Genomic DNA, 22,548 nt, shown 5'->3' with positions numbered 1-22,548 from the left:
CCGTGTTCTGCTGCTGTGCCAGGCAATCCCTGCTCCTCTTGCCTCTTTCCCACATTCCTATTGGTTCTTGTTTTTTGTGCACACCCCCTCTATCATTCGCTGTGCTGGACGAGCCTCTACAGCTGGTGACAGCATGCTGAAACAAAATGATGTGGAAAGATTTGCTGGCACATAATAAAAAGATAGAATAAAAGTATAGTAAATGCAATATAATCATAGTTAATGATTAAAACTATAAAAACTATAACTTGTGCACAATTTAAAGTTCACCAGTAAAGGTATTATAAACTCTACCATTTTCATGAGTTTTTATATTATCATTATGATTTTATCCTTATATCACATGTTTTATTTATAGCCTACTGATGATTATTATTATTATTTTTTTTTACTTATAGTTTTTTAGAACAATACTTATTTTAGAACATTCTGGTTTTAATAGAATACATTTATGTATCATACAATTATTATTATTATTATTATTATTATTATTATTTTGAGAAACCTATAGACTAAATACTGTTGAAGCTGCATTCAATGGATTAACAATGACCACCTGTCAGGCGTTTCTGACCACAGATCAAGAGGGTATTTGAGAAAAAAAAACAAAAACGCAACAGTTAATAATTATTGAACAAGCTGAGCCAAACAAATGATTCTGGACTCTGGATAGCCTGTGCTGTACTTACTGAAGGACCGCCCAGAATAATGCCATAAAATGTCATGATGGGAACTGTTATAAAAGAAGTTAAGACAACTAACCGGTACTTCACTTCAGTATCAGCTGAGCTTGATACAATTCCAGTAGGACCGATTTAAATCCATCGGACTTTTTTAATGTAAGTGTGCTTATTACAATTCATATTTATTTTTCACAGGAATAGTCATGGTAGTACTTTGTAAAGTAGTTTAATATTACATGTTGCTGAATTAAAATACATGAAATAAAAAGAGGCATCTGAAGTGCTTTGTAAAGAAAATATGTATTGTATGGTTTATTATTGTTTGATAGGTTAATAACTTTACTTTTAGGTTTACAATAGTTATACAGTATTACTTCTTCTGAAAAACAGTTGCGTCCCCTGTCCAGAAATGTGTTTGCTTAAATTAAGAACAGTTTTAAGTTACTTAGCACTATAGTGAATTCTCCCAAAAATATGAATGCAAAATGTACTACTGATCTGAAATTGTAAGTCGTTTTGTCTGTATAGTGTATATGTTAATGTCTTGATTTGTTTGTTACTTAACTGCAAGCAGTTTTTGATTGTTTTAGAAAAAAGTTGGGAAAATACTCCTGGAGCAAAAGCTTGGTACATCTGTTCTCAAATGATCAAAAACACAGAGCCAGATGTAAGTTAAAGAACATTTTCAAACACACTAGATATTTATCAAGTGCTTCTTGGTTTCAGAGCTCTCCTCCCTGTAACACTTTCAAGATGGTTGGACTGAAACCCTCAGATGTCCCCCCTACTCCAGGTGTGAAGTTCCTCAGTGCTGGAACTGCTGCCTGTATAGCAGATCTCTTCACTTTCCCACTGGACACAGCTAAAGTCAGATTACAGGTAACATTACACCTGGAACATCAATCACCTATTCATGCTGCATATGAAGGAGCCGGTCTAAAAACACTTGCAGTTTTTAGCACACGCTTTTGTAAATGTGTAGTTCAGTGATAAATCTGGTATAATTCACTTGCGGACTAATAAACAGTTTGGAAAGCCTTGCAGTGTAGAGACATGTTAATTCAAATTACTAATGTTTGCTGTTTAGAACAAATACAATTCCAAAATAATTTATTTATTCATTAAAGAAACTTAAAAGAAAGACAACTTTTTTTGTACCTTATTAGGAGAAATGTTTTTAAAACATTTTTAAATGCAGTGTGGAGTTAAATTTATGATAAAGTAATTGTAAGCATAAATCATTACGCTATCTTGAAACAAGTATACAAATATTTGAATACCATGTCGAGACACACCTTCAGTTATGTCTGATGAATATTGTACTACAAATGATCTAGGGTGGTACCACAGTATCCTTCTGTATCACCATAAAAACTGCATTCATATTTAAGTGGAATCAAAGGTTACACTGAACATATGAATATGTATTCTAGAGTAATCATAGAATTCTGGCTATTATTATTATTTATTTCTTAGCTGACTGCCTTATCCAGGGCAACTTACAATTGTTACAAGATATCACATTATTTTTACATACAATTACCCATTTATACAGTTGCATTTTTACTGGAGCAATCTAAGTAAAGTACCTTGCTCAAGGGTACAGCAGCAGTGTCCCCTACCAGGGATTGAACCCACAACTCACTGGTCAAGAGTCCAGAGCCCTAACCACTACTCCACACTGCTGCATGATCCATGTGACATATGACAGTGTTTTAGACAATATTCAAATTTGGTTCAATTCAAAATGATCATTTATCAGTTATTGTTTAACATGCAAAAACAAAACAGACAAATCTTGTTAAAAGTAAAAAAAAAAATACTTTCCTTTATTTTAAAGTTACAAAAATATGAAGTAGATTGTAATAATTAGTTTTCAACGTATTGTAACGATCCGGCAGTCTGCGCTAACTAAGAACTTGTATTGCTGTTCGGACGCGGAGAGAGTGTTGAGCAGCATGAGGCAGGCGAACAATCCAGAGTCTTAAATATTCAAAGAAGACAGCTCGAGCTGGCAACGGTGTCTTTCTCCCCCCCACCCCCCATTCACACAGCGGGCTGTCAACTGGACTTCGTCTTCATCAAAGACTGCTTTCCCCCCTGCCCTCTCACTCAGTCCTCTCAATACCTCTGATCATTACTTTATCTCCTCTCTGTCGCTCCCATCCCTTCCTATTCCGCCGACCCCCCCCCTCTGTCACCTTCCTTTGAAACCTCTATTCTCTCTCCCACTCTGTCTTTTCCTCTGCTGCTGTCTCGCACCTCCCCTCTATCGACTCCTTCTCCTCACTCTCTGTAGACTTGGCTACCTCCACCCTCTTCACCCTTGACTCGCCCATCCCTCTCACCTCTTGACTTGCCCCCCCAGCCATGGCTCTCCTCTGTGCTGTGCTCGGCTCATACTAAACTGCGCTCTGCTGAAAAGAAATGGAAGAAAACCAATCTCCCTGCTGCTTTGGATCTCTATCGCTCGCTCCTCTTTTCCACACTTGCATCTGCCAAAAGCTCTTACTTCCACTCTATCATCCAGTATTCTACTAACAATCCCTGTAAACTTTTCTCTACCTTCTCTTCCCTCCTTAGCCTTCCACCTTCCTCTATCTCGGCTGATGACTTTGCCTCCTTCTTCTCCTCCAAAATCACAGACATCCGCAAACTCTTCAATACCCCGCCTCCTTCCCCACCCACCCCCTGTCCTCTGCTCACTCACTCCCCATCGCCATCTACAACCCTTAATCTACCCTCCTTCTCGGACTCTGATCTTTGCTCCTTGTTCCAGAGCCATAAACCCACCACGTGTGCTCTGGACCCCCTCTCCACTTGCCTTTTTGAGGCTGCTGCCCCTGCTCTACTCCCTTTCATTTCCGCTCTTCTCAACACCTATGCTGTCTGGTTGTTTCCGTTCTGCCTTCAATCAGGTCTGCATCACCCCCATCTTAAAACCCTTATCCCTCCAGAACTACTGTCCTGTCTCCCTTCTCCCTTTTCTGTCTAAAATCCTTGAACCGTCGACCCCCTCCAAATCAAGTTTTTGCCTGGCACACTCCACTGAAAGTGCTCTTCTCTTCATCACCAACTCTACTCTCTGCCCGTGCCGCCTCCCTTTCCTCTGTCCTAATTCTCTTTGACCTCTCTGCTGCCTTTGACAGAGTCGACCACTCTATTCTCCTGTCTGTCGCTGACCTGGGACTGTCCAACATTACTCTTGCCTGGTTCTCATCCTACCTTTCCGATCGCATGTACCGGGTGTCCTGGCGTGGCTCACCCTCTTGCTCTCTTTTGACAGGTGGCCCCCAAGGCTCAGTCCTGGGACCCCTCCTGTTTTCTCTCTACACCCACTCCCTGGGCCCCCTCATCTCCTCCCATGGCTTCTCGCATCATTTCTACACTGATGATGCCCTCCCTCTCCTACTCTGGCACGCTCCTGCCGCTTCTTCCTATCCATATGCAGAATTTGCCCCTTCCTCACCAACTACTCCACGCAGTTGCTAGTATGCAGTCCCTGGTACTGTCCCTCCTGGCTGGCCTTCCTGCCTCTGCTATCCATCCAGTCCAGCGCATCCAAAACACTGCTGCCCGCCTTGTCCTTTCCCTTCCTCGTTTCTCCCACGCTAAACTGCTGCTCTGCTCCCTATCACCACTGACATCCAATTCAAAACTCTTGTACTCGCTTATCACTGCCTCAACCCTTCTGCTCCCTCCTATCTTCAGACTATTATTTTTCCCTACACCCCCCCTCACCCCTTCTGCTCCTCCACCACTGGCAGATTAGCTGTACCCCCCCTTCGCTCCCCCGCTTCCAGAGCCCGCCTCTTCTCCACCCTTGCCCCTCAGTGGTGGAACTACCTACCCACGGATATCAGAACTGCTCAGTCGCTGTCCACCTTCCAGCGCCTCCTCAAGACACACCTGTTCAGACAGCATCTGTAAACCTCACAACTCTCGACTAATGGACAATATGTCACTCAATTGTACCAGTACTTGCATCATCTTGTACTTGCACTGAACTACCCCATATTTAGCTGTATTCTACTACTGCTCTTAATTCTAACTATTTTCTTGGTTTTACTCTTAAAGGTATCTGCATTCACATTTTTTATACTTGCTCTTATTTGAAATCATTCTTATCCACTTATCGTACTTACTACATGCTCTTAATGGAATTTACTCTTCTAAGCAAATATTTTTACCATAACTTTACTGCTCTTAGTCGAATTTGCTCTTAAATATAATTATTTACTGTATTCTTGATTTTGATCTTATTTGTATTTGATCTTACTATCTACTGATTTTATTGTACTTTATAACTGCTCTTATCTGTAATGTGATATTTTATAATGTGATATTTTGTAATGTGATATTTTGCAATGTGATACTTTGTATTGTGATATTTTGTAACAACTGTAAGTCGCCCTGGATAAGTACAATTAAAAGAGGGGGCACCATTAGCCAGCGAGATTTATTGTTTTGGAGGCATGGGTCATGGCTGACTTGACTAAAACCTGTAAATAATAAACCGTGAATTCGAAAACTGTAATCCCTGTCTCTGTCTGTCTTCATTCTCACAAAACATTACAGTATAATAAAGTATTATCATAGGTATATTTAAGAACAATTAACCATATGTTCAGTTGTAATTAGGATTCTAAATATATTCAAACATTTAGTAATGCCTTCATATATTTTATCATTAAATAATTCAACAAGTTATGGGTTAATATCATTACATCATATACAATTTAAACAGAATTAATCTTACAATCTAGGTATGCACCATGGAAATTCATAAGTTGTTTAGTTACCCTTCCTGAAGAAAGTTGGAACAGTCCCGAAATGAAGAATTCTATTGCTTTCTCCGCTTGGTTAAAAGCGATTCAGTTTTGAAATTTTAGATCTGAGAGATTTGAAGAAAGATAAGATAGCTGCTTCTCCACGTTAGGTAAGCAAGGAATTTGAAGAAAATCAAAAGGCTTCTTCTACACGCCTGAATGCCCCACAATGTAACAAAACCACACACAAAATGGCTTCCTCCATGTGTGTGTTACAATGTTTGTTTCAGTGCATGCAACGTTAACTTGAGCAGATTTCTAAAGCACTTTGTTTTAAGTAACTTCAGTATTTTGAATACATCTTCAAGTAGTTTTAGCAGACTTGTAGATTTTGTAGCAACAATGTTTTCTTTAGTAAGCAATGTTCAAAACATGTATCTTAATCAGATTTACAGTAAACAGTTTAATTGAGGAAATACTTTTTCTTCATTAAAAGAGATGATTTATTAATTTATATCTCTTTGGAAAGTTCAATTCCATTTGCCTTTACCTCGGATCTGACTTAATTATTACAAGTCTTGTTAAAGCAAATGTTTTTAAGCAGTTAATTCAGATACAGTTTTATAGCTTACAATGTTCATCATTTGAATTACAATCTTTTCTCCCAGAAGTCCTTTTCTTGTTGTCTCCAGCAGCTGTGTTTGTTTTCAGTCCGCGAGAGTAGCGTTGAGTCTTGGTAGCGATTTTTTAGGCCGACTGCTTTCACATTTAGATGTTTCCTGTTTTTTTTTTCCTTCCAGAGACTAACCTTTCCATGCTCTGCATGAGTTTAAATGAACTCGGGAAATGGGGGTGGGGGGGTGGGGGGAATCTAGTCAAATTATTCAATCACAGAAGAGTTTTCATTAGCATATTTCCCATCATTAGATAGATGATTGGCCCTTTTGAATGCAAGCAGGATTATGTCGTACTTTCGCTACAGAGCATCTCCCATATTAATTCAAACAAAGAGTTGTAAAACGTATTAACATGCATTCCGTTAAAACACTCTTATGTGAAACAACGTTTCCCAAGTTATGAATTTTTACTCGATAATCACATTTCTATTTTCCTGGTGTGATTTCACACAGTGCAGTACCAAATTAAATCATAAACGTCCAATATTTTCATTTTAAATATTTTATCATTTTAACAAACTGATTAAATTTAACTCATTTTCTGAATGATAAATTACTTGATTTTCATTGATTTAAGTAAGGACTTTAACACTAGATCGGCCGCGTTTATAGGCATACCTAGAACAACCATGAGCGGTCAATTTGAACAGCGTATTAAAAACAACATAAATATTATAATGAAAGGACAAACAATTGAATATAAGTCATAGTTTTATTCAGGAACGTCATATAAAGCATCTACACACCTGAAACATTGTAAATAAATGATCTTGCACTTTTCAACTTATGCAGTGCACTTACTGCAGACTGTCTGTGCATTTGGCACAGCTATCAACAGTCTTGTTGCCATTACATTTTGCAACCTAGCATTGTCGTCTGTTGCGGCTGGCTGTTGTCCCTGTTTGTAGCAGAGAATGCTATCCCTTGTGGAACAAACATATTTTTAAATATATGGTAGAAAAGTATGATCCTTATACTTTCATATATAGAAATTGGCCCCTTTTTTATATATTTAAAATATATGGGATATATTTAAAATATATTTTAGTCTGTAATCCATATATTTATTTTATATGGATTACAGACTAATGAAAGTATATGGTGCACCATATATTTTCAACATATAAAGTAAATATATGGATTACAGACTAAAATATATCCCATATATTTTAAATATATAAAAAGGGACCAATTTCTGTATATGAAAAATACAAGGATCGTACTTTTATACCATATATTAAAAATATATGTTTTTTCCATAAGGGATTGTCAGTGAAACATGTCCAAATTTCAGATGCCAGAGAAAATTTATCATTTTGAAATCGGCGCTTCTGGTTTGCTTCAGATCGAAACGCACAAATCGCAAAATTTCATAAAAGCGATTCCATGGAATTGTCTGGAAAAAAAAAAAACTTCTCACTTACTGGACCACAAACTGTACAGTGACAGACTTCTGGCACCAAATGCTCCACGGGCATATACTAGTGCAATGAAAGCTTCTAATTCCTCCAAGGGCATTGACCAGAGATCATCTTCTAGTTGTCGTTGGGCTTCTGCTTCAATGCAGCATTGTATGTGGTGAAGCATATCCATGTCAATCAATAGGTGAAAGCACTCAATGCACTCTCATCAATGTTGCGTTTTGCATTTGCCGTGTGCCCTCGAACTTCCCTCAAAATATTACGTTCACTGCTTTCTACCTGCAGCTGCAACACCAGGATTCATAGTGTTCCAAACAGTGCCCTATTCATGGGTTATGGACTCAACCATTGGTTATGTTTTTCCCCCTCTTCTGGCATTGCTTACTGAGTTAGCTTTCTATTTCAGATTCAAGGTGAAAAGGCAACTGTTGAAGCTGCTAAAAATATCCGATATAGTGGAGTGTTTGGGACCATTTCCACCATGGTTAAAACAGAAGGTCCAAGAAGTCTATACAATGGATTAGTAGCTGGACTGCAGAGGCAGATGGCCTTTGCTTCAATTCGCATTGGCCTCTATGACTCAGTCAAGCAGTTCTACTCCAATGGGAAAGAAAGTAAGTTCCTTTGTTAAACCTGTGAACCCAATATGAACAGCATATAAAAAATACAAAAGCTTAACATTAAAGTACTAAATATTATAAATGAACAGAAGATATTTGTTTCATCACTTTGGCAGAACATTATCAGTAATGTATATAGAAGAACAGTATAGATAGTGAAACATAGTCAGTAAAAGGTCATTTTAAGACATTTTTCTTAATTAAGAAAATTAGTATATTTTTTACATCTCAATTTCCCTTGACCCTGTCATAACCGCTTGTGGATGGGTTTCCCATAGGTGCTGGAGTTGGAATCAGGATCCTGGCAGGCTGCACCACTGGTGCAATGGCGGTGTCTGTTGCACAGCCCACAGATGTGGTGAAAGTCAGGTTTCAAGCGCAGTTGACCCTTAAAGGTGTTGAGAGGAGGTACAAGGGCACCATGCAGGCCTACAAAGCCATTTTCAGGCAAGAGGGGATTCAAGGTCTTTGGAAAGGTAAATAGCTTTTTAGCATGGGACAAAAACACACACACACACACATATATATATATATATATATATATATATATATATATATATATATACTACAAACTACAATAAACTATTCAAGTACTGGTACTTTAAATATTGGTCTAAGACTATTTTTTAATGGGTGCATTAAGTAATTGACCATCTCAGCGTGAGAATCTTCCCGCTCACTCAGATAAAATCTGCACTGTCGCACTCTGAGCTGCTCAGGGGGAGCGGAACAGAGCATGCCGTTAAGTGCGTTCTTTCACTGAGCTGCTCTGAGTGGCTCAGTTACACCCACTGTATTGTGATTGGAAGTGGCAGTATGAGGTTACATGATGATTATTCTAACCTGAGAAACATTGCATAACCAACCTGTGGGACATTCTTCATGAATGGGAACACCTCTACGGGTCTCTTCATCAAAACTATGGCTAGTGTAAGGATTTAAAATGAACGAATCAATGTATGCCATGACTGTAACACCACATCCATGCTTTATTGTTATTTATTTATTTATTAATTTATTTAAAATAAACTTAAAATATTAAAAGGACTTTCTTTTTTCAGGCACTCTACCAAACATCACCAGAAATGCCATTGTTAATGCCACAGAACTTGTAACTTATGACATCATTAAGGAGACAATCCTCAAGTACAAACTGTTGACAGGTGAGTGAATGTATGATTCACACTATATATATTACATTGAAGAAGGCTGCATTAGCCAAAATGTTAGACTTTATTCTATACATAAGAAACTGAGTATCAATGTAACCTGGATTTTTTCTCCCTCATTGAAGGCACTTGCTAAAAGCTAAAGTAAGATTGGTGGTTAAACGTGTTTTTTTTTTTTTTTTTGCATCCTAGATAATTTACCCTGCCACTTCTTTTCGGCTTTTGGAGCTGGGTTCTGCACCACAGTCGTCGCCTCTCCAGTTGACGTTGTAAAGACCAGATACATGAACTCTCCCCTGGGGCAATACAAGAGCGCTATCAACTGTGCCTGGACCATGTTTACTAAAGAAGGACCAACAGCTTTTTATAAAGGGTGAGTTTACAATAGAGCAACTAATAGGGCAACTAATAAACAAACACCAGAACATACCTATTCAAGATATCATCTGTAACTATAAAATACTAAAAGGTAGTATATTTAGTTAAAAGAAACTAATGTTTTGACTGGAAGTCAGTGAGACAGATTTCTAGTCGATACAAGCCAAGAAAAAGCAGTGATTAAAAACAGTGTCTTTGATGGATAAAAAAAACAGTACTTTGGCAGAAACTGAAACTATAACTACTCAAGTTTTTATGAATTCAATTTGGTTCCCATATGTCTGGGTTCATTGTGCATGCTGCTAACATACAATTCATAAGGTGCACAAGAGACCATAAGATTCTTCTCTAAATTATCATCTTTCTCTTTTGCAGATTTGTTCCCTCATTCTTAAGGATGGGTTCATGGAACGTAGTGATGTTTGTGTCCTTTGAACAACTGAAAAGGGCAATGATGATGTCCAAGCAGTCTTTGGAGGGCACTGCATAAACCTTCCTTGCTATGGAGGGCAATAATCCCCAATTCAGAACCTACCATTATATTTTCTTAAGCGTGATTTGCACAGGACTAAAAATGAGGTGTCCTCAGAGTTGGTCAAAAGCAGAGGATGTCTAGTAACCTCCCAGACTAGGAGTGGATTAGTTTTTATCAAAGAAAGTCGGCAAATTCAAAATGAAATGCGATGTTGTGGCCAGAGAAGGCGCTTTTGTGCACGATTTGTAAACAGTGAACTGGGTGTAAATGACTAATTTCGTTGTACCTTCCTTTCCAAAGGCTACAATAACCATTTTGTCCCTTAATATGTATTTCCATACATACCTTGAAATGCACCGTTAAGTCGGCAATTATGTTTTGTATTTTCACCCCAATCCCGCTTGGTTATGAGTTTAAAATTTTACAGACGGTCCTGATGTCCTGTAAAAAAAATCAGGGATAAAAAGAAATGGACGGTTCGCACGGGACTACATTTCACAGATTAAAATTCCGAAAACACTTGTTTAAGTGGTGAATTTTAGGGCTTTAGTTGCAATCAGTGTATCCAATGGACTGATAAACCTGAGCCTTGAAAAAAAAGACATGAAAGATATTAGAAGAATATCCTGCATTTCAGCACTCCGTGGGCTCAATATCACACCTTGGTCCACCTAATCTTTCACAGATTGAAGTGAAAACATACCATTATAGTGTCAGAGCAACACACTTTTTGATCAACTGTCTGATGGTACTCTTTTGTAAATGAGGATTGAAGGTTATGCATTTTAGTTAAGGCATTTGCAGACTGACCATAACCCTGTAGTCCTTTATTAGTCCTCTGCTTTACGAGGATGAGGGTTTAGGCACAGGCCGTTTCTTGGGGATCTCAAGTTGGCTCTTTCTTAACTGGTGCAGCACAGATTTCACTTTTTGTTCAGGAAACGAAAAAATAAAGAACAGATTGTTCATTGCCAACTGCTTTTAGCTGCTGTGCACAGTGATCCCAGCTTGCACTGGCCGTATAGATACCCATCTTCCAGTTCCCTGTGGAAGTCACTGGACAGCATGCCTGAGGAGGGAACTAGAGGGGGTGTATTGTGGTCTCACAGGCCCTAATGTTCTGAAGATCAAAGTCTTTTTTAACTTCATATGATGTACTACATAGACCTAACTGAGAGAAAATGTTTAGAGACTATGCAGCCTGTATAATGTGAAGCTATTGAAATATGTATTTATATTGAAGATTAATTGTAACAAAATGTACCTTTTTATCAAAACATTCTGTTGTTGACACTTTATTATATTCACAGATCATTCCTCTACCTAACTTCCATAGTATGTTTGGCTGGCAACCTTAATCATCAATGAATTCACCCACATGGTAATTAAAGACAGAGAGCTGAACCCCAACCTTTAAAAGAAACAGTTAATGACTTTTGGAGAAATTAAACATGGGTACAATATTCTGCACTGCATATTGTAAATGAGCATGAGCCACCGACAGCATTACTGCAACAACAGAATTTCTTTGGAGATCTCCCAGCTAATAAATCTAGAAGACTGCATTTACAGCACATAAGTTGATTTGACAGGCAGTGGTACTCCAGTGGCTCTGCGCTTGTAATGGTTAACGAATTCCTAATTCAAGTCTATTAAAACATAGAAGTGCAACTATTGTAAAATTAGCAGGTGCCAGGAGCTTTATAGAATCTACTCTGAATTGGTTTAGGTAAACCCTCTCAGCCAAGTGGGGCTCCCATTTGTGAAAGCATTTATAGTTATAAAAGGTAGGTCTTTAAAAGTTACGGCAAGTCAAAATATTCTAGTGATAGTGACTAGCTGATGTTAAAGAATCAGAAAAAACCATTAACCCTCATAAGGACACGTTGGAAAACTGACTTTCCTGGTAACCTGGGGTCCAATCGGATATCTGTTAAAGCGACTGAGTAATAGGCAACAAACTAAACTTAGGAGCTGCTTCATGTCACATGACTCAGCCTTAGTTTCAGTTTGCTGTTGTTTTGCTTAGGAACGTCTGTTCAGGACATACGATACATCATTGGAAAGCTCTAATTCTGTTATTACAGTGTCTAAGATATTCACACGAGAAGCTCAGGCCTGCCGATACACTATGCCTGGGGTCCATACGGACCCCAAACCTAAAACAATGTGTGAAATTCAACCAGGCTACCTGGACTAGAATTATTCTTTGCATAGTGTAACAAGATGGGTGCCTGACAACTACCTAAAAGGAAACAAAAATCAAGTCACTAGATCCACATAATAACTGATACTAAAGCACTGTGGTGTCCGAATGGATCCCACGTTACCTTATGAAGGTTAAATGCAAATTAACAGCTGCTACAGACAAAGGGTGTGAAGACTTATGCGATCAAAACTTTCTGGGTTTTTTTTTTATTTTTAATTATTTTTTGAATATTTCTATAATTGTTCTTTCACGTTGAAAGTGTAGATGATGTTGTGTAGATCAGTGAAACAAACTCCTACTTTAATGCATTTTGAATTGTGAAAAATGTTCAAGGGTGTGAAGACTTTTTGAAGGCACTGTACTTCCAAGAAAAAAAAAAAGACAGAATTTAACTTCAATCAAAAGTTGCAAACCAGATATACAGTATCAAATGAATTTTACTAAACACACATTTAGGGAAGACTAACATTGATGTGGTTCTCTTCTAACAGCATTTGTTAGAGCTTATACATAGCTCTAATAAAAGTGAAATGTATTCTTACATATTAACTAGATAATACATTATGCAGGTGCTTTTAAAAGAAAAAACAAAAACACACACACAAAAAAACATACAAGCAAAAAACAGTGAAATGCTGATCATGATTAATGTGAATTATGATGTATAACAAGACAGCAAGAAACTCTGGAAATAAATAGTTTTCCTGAGCATTCACAATTACATAGCACCTAATCACACTGAATGCGATAATGCACACTCGGAAGTACATGCTATTTAAAGCAAGAGACTTTGTATGCATGATGAATTTTGTTACACAGCAGTCTTCATATTTCCAGTTGTGCAATTAAATTGTCAAACCCTGTTCATTATTTTATTATTAGCATTTTTTTTAAAGTTGTAAGGTCTTACTTTATATTAAAATACAAAAAAAAAAAAGTATTTCTGTTTTTTCTGACTAGAATCTTTGTAAACAGCAAAATGATTGTCATAGGTTTTCCAAGGAGAGTTTGGTATAGATACATATTAGGAAACCATAGGTTTGGGGGGTTAATTTAAAAGGGTTAATAAAGAAAACAACATGACAAATATAAATCAGCTACTGTATAATTATCCACTCCAAATAACTGCTACTCTTTAGTATCCAGTTTCAAGGTGAGGGTCACATCTGCTTCCAGTAAAAGTCGTTTCACCTTTTCATGGAATTTTTCTCTGTACTGATTAAACTCCATGATGCTTTCAGGTTCTTCCTTAAACCAAAACTTGTCAAACTCATATGCCAGGTAACCTAAAAGAAATGGTGAAAAGAGATGTTGACAAAATAGTATATAGTCACAGAAATACTGATATAATGTACTATTCACACCATCCCTTGAGCTTTTAAGAGCATATATATATATATATATATATATATATATATATATATATATATATATATATATATATATATATATATATAAAATATTCCGGTCTTGCTTATATTATAATCTGAAAGATGTCTGAAGTATCACTTCACTGTAAAGTCAGTATCTCAAAGTTTGTGGGCTGTCTCATTGATTTTGCCATGCAATGGATCATTTTTACTGGACATTAGCAGTCAATGTTGTAGCTGGAGTGATGCCATATTTCATAGATTAAAAATGATTTTGAAATAAAAGTTCAGCTTTGATGATGGAATTAATTAAAGCTGAATTCACAAGAGCGGAGCAAAGGAGTTCCTTTGTTATCTACAGTAACAGTGCAAGTCTTTTTAAAATATGGTTGTGTAAATATTAGGTGAGTGCAAATACTCGTATTTCCCAAGCAATGGCCTTTAATAAATATGAAGTTGTTAGGTAGTAAGTGGAATAAAATATGTTAATTACTCAAGATAAAAAAACATGTTCCCTCGGTTTCCCTTGTTTGCACAATTATTGAGTATCAATCAGTAACAACAGCATTATTCAATACAGACCCTGTCATGATCAAATTAACAAATCGAATTTATATTTGAAGTGATTACTGTCTTACCTTTCTTTTATACTTTTGATATGAATAATGTTTTATTTTATTTTCCTTAGAAATGCATCATCTCTGCAGTAAATTGTGGGATTCTAGCCCTGGTTAAAATGTAATCCGGATTAAATTTGACAGATACATATCCCAGTTTCCACAGCAGTAGCTTGTGTTAGGAAAGGTCACGTTTTCATGATGAATCAATTGCATTTGCTATTTTTGCAACATATTTTCATTATCAGTTTACACATAAAACTGTCTGTGCCCAGCATGAGATGAAAATTCACTTTGTCGGTTTTTAAAATACTCAGTGCAGTTAATTGCCATTGATTGGAACTCAATTGTAAATGTGATGGAAGGTCAGCTTTTCTTGTTTTGAAAACACAATGAATGGACTTATTATCTGCCAACAAATACTTCTTTAAAGTAATTACTCGGAATATACAAGTATCGGCACGCTCCTAGTAAACATATCTAGGGAGGGTCCTATTTTTATTATTCATATGACAACAGTATTTAGATCCTTCACACATTATATTGCTTGAACAGACCCTAATGTGTTGACTAGTACTCACAGTAAAGCTTATGGAAGTGCTCCAGCCGAGGGTTTCCAGGGACCAGGTTGTAGAAGTGAGGCTTGAGGGCACCGCTCTTTAGCAAACTGTAAGCCATCTCTGTGAGGTTTATTCCCACTATTGCATATGAATATCTGGAATAGGATGCCATTATATTAGTTCACTTCATTCATTCATTTTTAAAAATGTTTTATATAAACGTACTTGTCTCCCGAGAACCTTGTATGAAAGCTCTCACATTGATCAGTTTCATTTTTATACTCATGCTGGAAACCTATTTACAGAGCTGCCACCAGAAAGCTGGACAAAACCCTCAAGTGCAATTATATGTTTTCAAGCCACATTTAAAACAAAAGGTAATAAGTAATGATGTATTCTGTGACAGTGGTAGACCACAAGCTCTTAAGGCTGGTGTCACAGACCCCGATTAGCACCAATATTAGACTTAGGTAGATTAGTGCTAATCGGGGTTGTCTGAAACAAAATGTACGTGCTGGATTAACAAGCGTGTTGAAATTGCATCAGATACTTCAACATATTATCTCTTATTTGAATCCTATCCTGTGTTAGCAGATCTTCAGGGAAAAAAAAAACAAATGGCACAAGAAAAAATATTTTACTCTTAACGTGGTACCACAAGGAAGCACAGCACTTAACAGTTAAGTGCAGTGGCTGTTTTTTTAAGCAGGTTATCTTCTTTCGACCCGTTTCAATTTTTATTACAATAGTACAGTTTGGTAAAAATCAGCTCAGCTAGTAAAAAAAAAAAAAAAAAATGTTTTCTTATGTTTCAGTTGTTTATTTTGTAGTTTTTTCTACAAAATTTAACAGGATTTAGCAGACTGTTAACCAGATGTTCTTTGTGAAACTGGCCCCTGGATATATGGTACAAGCAAATTCAACAAATGCCCTACCAACAACTTACCCTAGTTTGGGATGATTTGAGTGTGAAAGAACCTGACGTGCCGCTTCAGAGTGATGCTCACTAAAGAAACTGCAAGGAAGAAAACCAGAAATCGGTTTTATAACACTGAGTGAAACACTGAAAGCTTCTAGTAGAGCAATTCAGTAACTTGATTACACCATATGATACAGGATCCCAAACTGAAGAACTGATTTGAACTGAAGTTGTCACTATACATGAAAGGGTAAAATGAATATCACAGTCCTTGCTCTACAGTGAATTGATTATTCAATATCTTGGCTTTTGAATCAGACTCCTAACAGCTCTACAATTTTTCCAATGGGTTCATAAAGAGAGAGATATGAAAATATAAAACATTATGGCAGACGGGGGGGGGGATATATTTTCTATTTATTTATTTATTTTATTTTTTATTATTAAGACAGGAACTTTTAAAATCATCAACATATTATTATTATTGCATGCTTTTTTCCCCCCAAACAAAAATAAAAAATGACCAAAAAATATGATGCCATCCTAAAAAATTAATAAAAAAAAAGGTATGTGGTTGTGTTGCCAATAGTCAATGTTTGCAATACAAATACTCTAAAAGGCAATATTCAAAATAATAATATATAGAAATGTCTGTTTTATGTTAAAAATGAGGAAACAAACACAAACTAAAAAAAAAAACCTCCACCAGTGAAATTTGCATTTTGTTTCTTTTTTAATGTTAACTATTAAGGTCAATCCATGTGAAATCAACATACACCAACAGAATCACACTAAACCCATGTGTACTGTACATGCTGAATATATCATGTGTTATTTTTTCATTTCCCCCTACATCCTTTAGTTCCTGATTTATAAACTCATACAGTATCTCCTGGACAGCACATGATAAAGGTCAGTGAGCACATTCCTGGGTGATAGAGACCCACAGCCCGGGTGGTCTTTCCATTTCCTATGGACCCATTCTACACACCTACAGTAGTTCCAACCAAAGTGATTCAAAACATTCCCCCTAACGTAATGATTTCACAAGGAATGGTCCAGTAACTCAACTCACACAAGATTGGTCAAGCCCAGCATGCCCATGCCTCGAAAGTCAGTTTTGGGGTCATCGCCTTGAAAACCAATATCTCCCCACTGCTTGGTGATCCTAGACTCCAGCTTCACTTGTGGCATCAACAGGTTCCACAGCTTTATTTGGGGAAAAAACACACAAAAAAACACTGGGTCTAAGAATGGCAGATATAGAACTAAAATAAGTGCTAATAAGCAGTAGAACACCTAATACGGTTTTTCTTAATAGTAAAAGGGAAAGAAATCACTTTGCTTCAGAATGAACTGCTCTGATGTGTTTTGAAAATATTTTCTTTAATTGTAAATTCAGTCAATAAAGAAATGAGCAGCTCCAGACATTTTTTTATGTTGCATAAAACCTCCCCTTCCAGATATGTTTTTAAAAGATTCAACAAAACGACACAGAATAAAACAGACTCTACCTTCAAAAGCTTGTTTTCATGTTCCTTGTTTTCAGAATCAAATGTTTGCTTTCTTACATTTTCAACATCTATGAAGAGCTTTTTGTAGCCCGATATTTGAAGTAAACAGACCTGAAGGCTTAATTTAAACCTGAAATGGAAGCGATCAAACAAAATAAGTTCAAGAAATCTGTTTCGTTTTGTTCTAATGGCCCATGTTTTTATTTGCATTGTGGCAAACTACAAAAACCCACACATAAATATACATTTTGAAAAACCACAAAATTGATTACAGAAAACCAAGAGACTACATTTGGTTGCCAGTTCATTAATTTTTTTATGGAAAAGATTTGACATTACTGGGATTAGCCAAGTCCTTTATTAACTTGAAAATCCAACAAGAAGTGTTGGTCGCTTGAAAAACATGGCTAATCAAAGTCATTGAAACAGAAAATACTAAAATAGTACTAAACTGATAATGATTCTGCTAGACATTTTGTATTATCCAAAAGGAATTTATATATATATAATTTCATGTTACTTCCAGCAATTTGCTCAATGAATAATCAGCTTTGTTAACTACACAGTACAATCTATTTTTGTTATATTGTAGGGTATTACAAGTAAGTATGGGGCAACCTCTAGTTTTGACACAGCAGGGACTGCAAATATGAAGCAATTATTACATCAAGTCTAGCAAAGTGCTATAAATACACGTTTACAGCTGAGCAGGGGTCATTTCAAAATAATAATCATTCATAGCCAAATGGCATGATTTTCTAAAATAAAGGCCTGGGAAGGTTAGCAATGGTAAAAGTAGTTTTACTTACTGTGTATCCTTCTCTGTATTAATCTTTTTTATTTTGATTATATCTTTAACATGCTTCTCCAAATCACATTCTTCAGCATTCACTGCATTTCTTAAAATCTGATGTTGAAGAGAACATTTATTTATTCATTTTTTAACTAGGAAAAAAAACCATTGAGGCCAAGGCCTCTTTTACCAGAGTGTCCTGGCAAGATGACCAGAAACCGACAGCACTAATTTCACATCCCTAAAAACAATGTTACTCTAAAAGACAATCTCATCATACATTCAATCTGGGATCAGAAACATTTACACTTTGATAATTCTTGGAACCTATTCATTAAAATAAAAGATTAGTAAAATAAATACATTGAATATATTATCACATCTCTATATAACTGTTCCAGAAGGTAAATACAACTTAACATAAAAACACGTACTGTACACGAAAAATTACTTTCAAACATAAATGGAAATCTTGGTCATCACTTACCTGACTTTTTGATGACTCCAGAGAATATTCTGCAAAAACAAAGTTAATAATAAGTGTTATGAACAGCATAAACACCCAATTTGCACTGCCATAACAACACACCCCCCCCCCCCCCTGGATTTTTAGCAACCACTTATTTTTTTGGTGTAATCCACCATAACCACAGGCTCCAGTCTAGGGTGATTCCGCAGTGCTGTAAAATGCTTATGCAGGTGAGCCACAGGTTACTCAAATCAACTCCAAGAGACTACAATTGAATAAGCAATTAAATAGTTTGTTAATTACACTGAAAATAAATAGAAACAGGTGTACTATATTTAACGGTTCAGTGGCAAATCAGTAAATACAATCTGTGTATGTTTAGGATGTTCAGCGATGTCACCTGTCTTCATGGTCCTTGTTGCTCCTTGAGAGTATCCATCACATATCCGCTGCAGCTCACACTTTCCTGTGATCTGCCTTATAAACCACTTCAGCCAAAATCTTAAGAAAGAGGTGTAGAGGTACTGCCAAATGTACATAAACATGTTCTGTAAAAGACAAACAATACCCATAGGAAAGAAAAAAATACATTTGAAATGTCTCAATGTCTACACCAACTGACACGTACATTGTTAAGCTGGGATGTTAGGAAACATTAAATGTAATACATTAGCATAACATGTCATTCAGCTTTATTCCTATGAAGAACCTGTCTTGTAAACCAAGTGATTTTTACTATATATATATATATATATATATATATATATATATATATATATATATATATATATATATATTAATCGAGTTATTTTTATTATTATGTTAGCATATATATTAATAGTTTGGTACTATTTAACAAGCATGTGCTTTAGAATACTAACAGCACAATCCACAACATTAACAGGAAAAGACAGGGGTACAAACTTAACCAGAGTGCTTCGATCATTTAAATACATTTACTAGGATAACGACACTGATTGCTGCCTGGTAGGATTTTGCATACCAGTAACACATTCTCTAGGAAAAATCACCACAGCAACACAAACAGATGTATTACACTAGTGAACAGTAGCATTACTTAACGGCAATTTTACCTTTTTTGTTGTCGTAATAATAAACATTATTAAAACAAGAACCCGTGGCACTACACAGCTGCTAACATGAACGAGAAGCAGTCTGTAAGTTAAGCAATTCAACTCAAAAACCACCAAATTTATTGTCACAGTAATGAAAACAAAACTTGATCTTGGTAGCCCGACAGCCTGTTGGGTAGAAACATTAAATGCAAAAAACCAGACAGACTGAAGCTTGAAATAAGAAAACAACAGAGCGACTGTCGGTAAAATTATAAACATATACATTTATAATTACTGTACCCGATTGACAAGGCGTTATTTCCGAGAACCGACTGAAACCCCAAAACAAATTGGTGTGACTTGAAAACAAAACGATCACAGAAACAGCAGCCGGTGTCAGTTTAGCAAGACCCCATCTCTGCAACCCCGGAAACAGAAAACAATCTGAAGCATGCGCGGAACCGCACAGTGACCAATGAGAAAGCACATCGTGAGTGACTAGTTCATTTGTCGGTCTGTGGTATGCGTAGGAAGAGGAAACTATAAATAGAGAAATCGGTAAAATGAGAGCATATATTTAAAGAGCTCAGTACTGTCCAAACAGAAAAAAACCCCTCAAAATACGCACAAACGTCAAAATGCAATTTGTTAATTTTTTTTGGTTTAGTACGTTTTACAAACTCACTGTCACACACATCAGTATTTAGCTGTGAAAATGTTTTGTTTTTTTTTTTTTTTAATCTTTGATCATGCGTGAAATTAGCAATTCTGCATATTGTAGTTTCAAAAGTATATTGAATGACGGATATTTATGGTGGTGTTCAGTCTACATTTTAATCAGAAACAAATCTAACTCTAATAATAAGTTTAACTATATACTTTCTGGAATACAAATCAACGAATCTGTCTGGAGCTTCGCAACCAATATAACGTATAGGTAAATCTACCTGAGTCATAACACCGATATGGTCTGCCCCCAACGAATAACTATTCACTATTTCAATGACAAACCTGTATGTTAATGACGCAAAAGACCGTTTTTACGTCATTTCAGGATTTCAATCATTGGACAGGTGGGATTGAAAGGTAGTAAAGGCGGAGAAAAACAAAACAGGCCAGTGTTACAGTAGATATGGCGAAAAGGGAGAAGATACATTTAATAGAACATAATAATAAAGCAAATATTTCAGGACAGGGAGAGAAAAAACTAAAGCTAGAGGGGACACTTTAATGTAGCCTCATTTTGAATGTATGTTCTGTATTAAATTATAAGAACATAAGAACTTAAGAAAGTTTACAAACGAGAGGAGGCCATTCGGCCCATCTTGCTCATTTGGTTGTCATCAAGCAGCTTCTTGAAGGATCCCAGAGTGTCAGCTTCAACAACATTATTAGGGAGTTGGTTCCTCACCCTCACAATTCTCTGTGTAAAAAAGTGCTTCCTATTTTCTGTTCTGAATGCCCATTTATCTAATCTCCATTTGTGACCCCTGGTCCTTGTTTCTTTTTTCAGGTTGGTTTTGGTGGATATTTGATGTCAAAATGAAAAATACATGAATAAATAAACAAATACATAAATAAATATAGACATGTGTTTATTAATTTATTTATTTATTTATTTATTTATTTATTTATTATTCATTTTTGGCATAAAATTAATAACACGTGCGTGTATAATAGAATATCATACAAACAACCGTGGCATAGAATGACACGACTGTGATACTGGCATCACCCCTCAGGGTGCTTGACTCTAAATCCTCTTTAACGTCATCACATAAATACAATATCGTAGCCTTCTGCATTCTATATATTTGTAGCATTTGCTTTTCTGTAAGGTCCAAACATGTGGTTTATTTTAGACAGAGCCTGTTTGAAATAGGTTCCCATCTTCATTTGGACTCTCTGAAACAGGCGGAACCATTTTAGACAGAAAATACTCATTCCGACCACATCAACCCTTTTGATTTGTGCAGGGGGGGTATGTTACCCACTTCATTTTCATAACATTCTTCATACTGGGCTCTATTCTCAAACATTCACATTTTTAGTAGAATTGGTTCTCCACTGGAATGTGGAATCTGAGTCTGTTCCACTGACCCTCAAGGCAGTATTCAAATTTATTCTCCATTTGCAAAGCAGCATGATAATCTGTTTACTCGAATTAATTTAAATCCAGCATTCGCTGTTCCCAATTTACATTACCACAGGTGATTGGTGTCTCTTCCTATAGATTCCCTGATTACATTTGCATATGTTCTCCTGTGAATCAAATGGATGACTGGAAACCTCAGCGCTTGCAAATACTCCAAATGTACAGTCCAAAGCTGTCAAAGCGAGAAGGAAGCGACCATATTTTTGAAAACTATTAGATAATTGAGCTGGTCCTGCCAAATAAAACCACACTGTTCCCAAAGAGAAAAAGAAAATATGGGATGCCACAGCCACTTCTGTAAACAGTTTGGGCTATGCCAAAAGAGATGGTCAAAAACGCTTTTATGATATTCGCAAAAAGGTTAAAAAACAACAAAAAAAAGGCTCAGCAATTAAATCGACAAGGAGACCAGAAGGAATTTTAATTGGTAAATAATATATAGCCAGATAACAGATTTAAAAACTATATATCATTATATTGTATCGTGAATACAAGGGGGTAACTCCAATCTATTATCTGGCTATATATTTTATACCAATTAATATCCCTTCTGGTCTCCTTGGCGACTCAAACAATCTCCCTAAATTGGAATTTTAATGAATCATGGCAAGATCCTGGATAGCGGGCACACACGAGTGATGGTACACTTGGCTTCGCACACCACCTATTTGATG

General features: G+C 36.4%; 2 protein-coding genes across 2 annotated transcripts; one reads left to right on the top strand and one right to left on the bottom strand.

Moving 5' to 3' along the window:
- The first annotated feature begins 740 nt into the window (after nt 1-740).
- Nucleotides 741-13,402, top strand: ucp1 (uncoupling protein 1). Its single transcript, XM_034015937.3, has 7 exons — nt 741-839; nt 1,410-1,562; nt 7,957-8,164; nt 8,449-8,646; nt 9,232-9,333; nt 9,532-9,712; nt 10,093-13,402. The coding sequence occupies exons 2-7, from the start codon at nt 1,437-1,439 to the stop codon at nt 10,205-10,207; spliced, it is 930 nt and encodes a 309-aa protein (XP_033871828.1). The 5' UTR covers nt 741-839; nt 1,410-1,436; the 3' UTR covers nt 10,208-13,402.
- On the bottom strand, nt 12,821-20,220 carry elmod2 (ELMO/CED-12 domain containing 2). Its single transcript, XM_034014222.3, has 9 exons — nt 20,020-20,220; nt 19,044-19,191; nt 18,662-18,690; nt 18,191-18,288; nt 17,382-17,511; nt 16,943-17,076; nt 15,895-15,963; nt 14,970-15,103; nt 12,821-13,687 (listed from the first exon to the last, which is right to left on the bottom strand). The coding sequence occupies exons 2-9, from the start codon at nt 19,186-19,188 to the stop codon at nt 13,530-13,532; spliced, it is 897 nt and encodes a 298-aa protein (XP_033870113.3). The 5' UTR covers nt 19,189-19,191; nt 20,020-20,220; the 3' UTR covers nt 12,821-13,529.
- Between the last annotated feature and the right edge of the window lie 2,328 nt (nt 20,221-22,548).

Source organism: Acipenser ruthenus, chromosome 2, assembly GCF_902713425.1.
Source record: "Acipenser ruthenus chromosome 2, fAciRut3.2 maternal haplotype, whole genome shotgun sequence".
Lineage (NCBI taxonomy): Eukaryota > Metazoa > Chordata > Actinopteri > Acipenseriformes > Acipenseridae > Acipenser > Acipenser ruthenus.
Note: the sequence above shows the minus strand (reverse complement) of the source record. Positions and strands in the feature narration are given on the sequence as shown.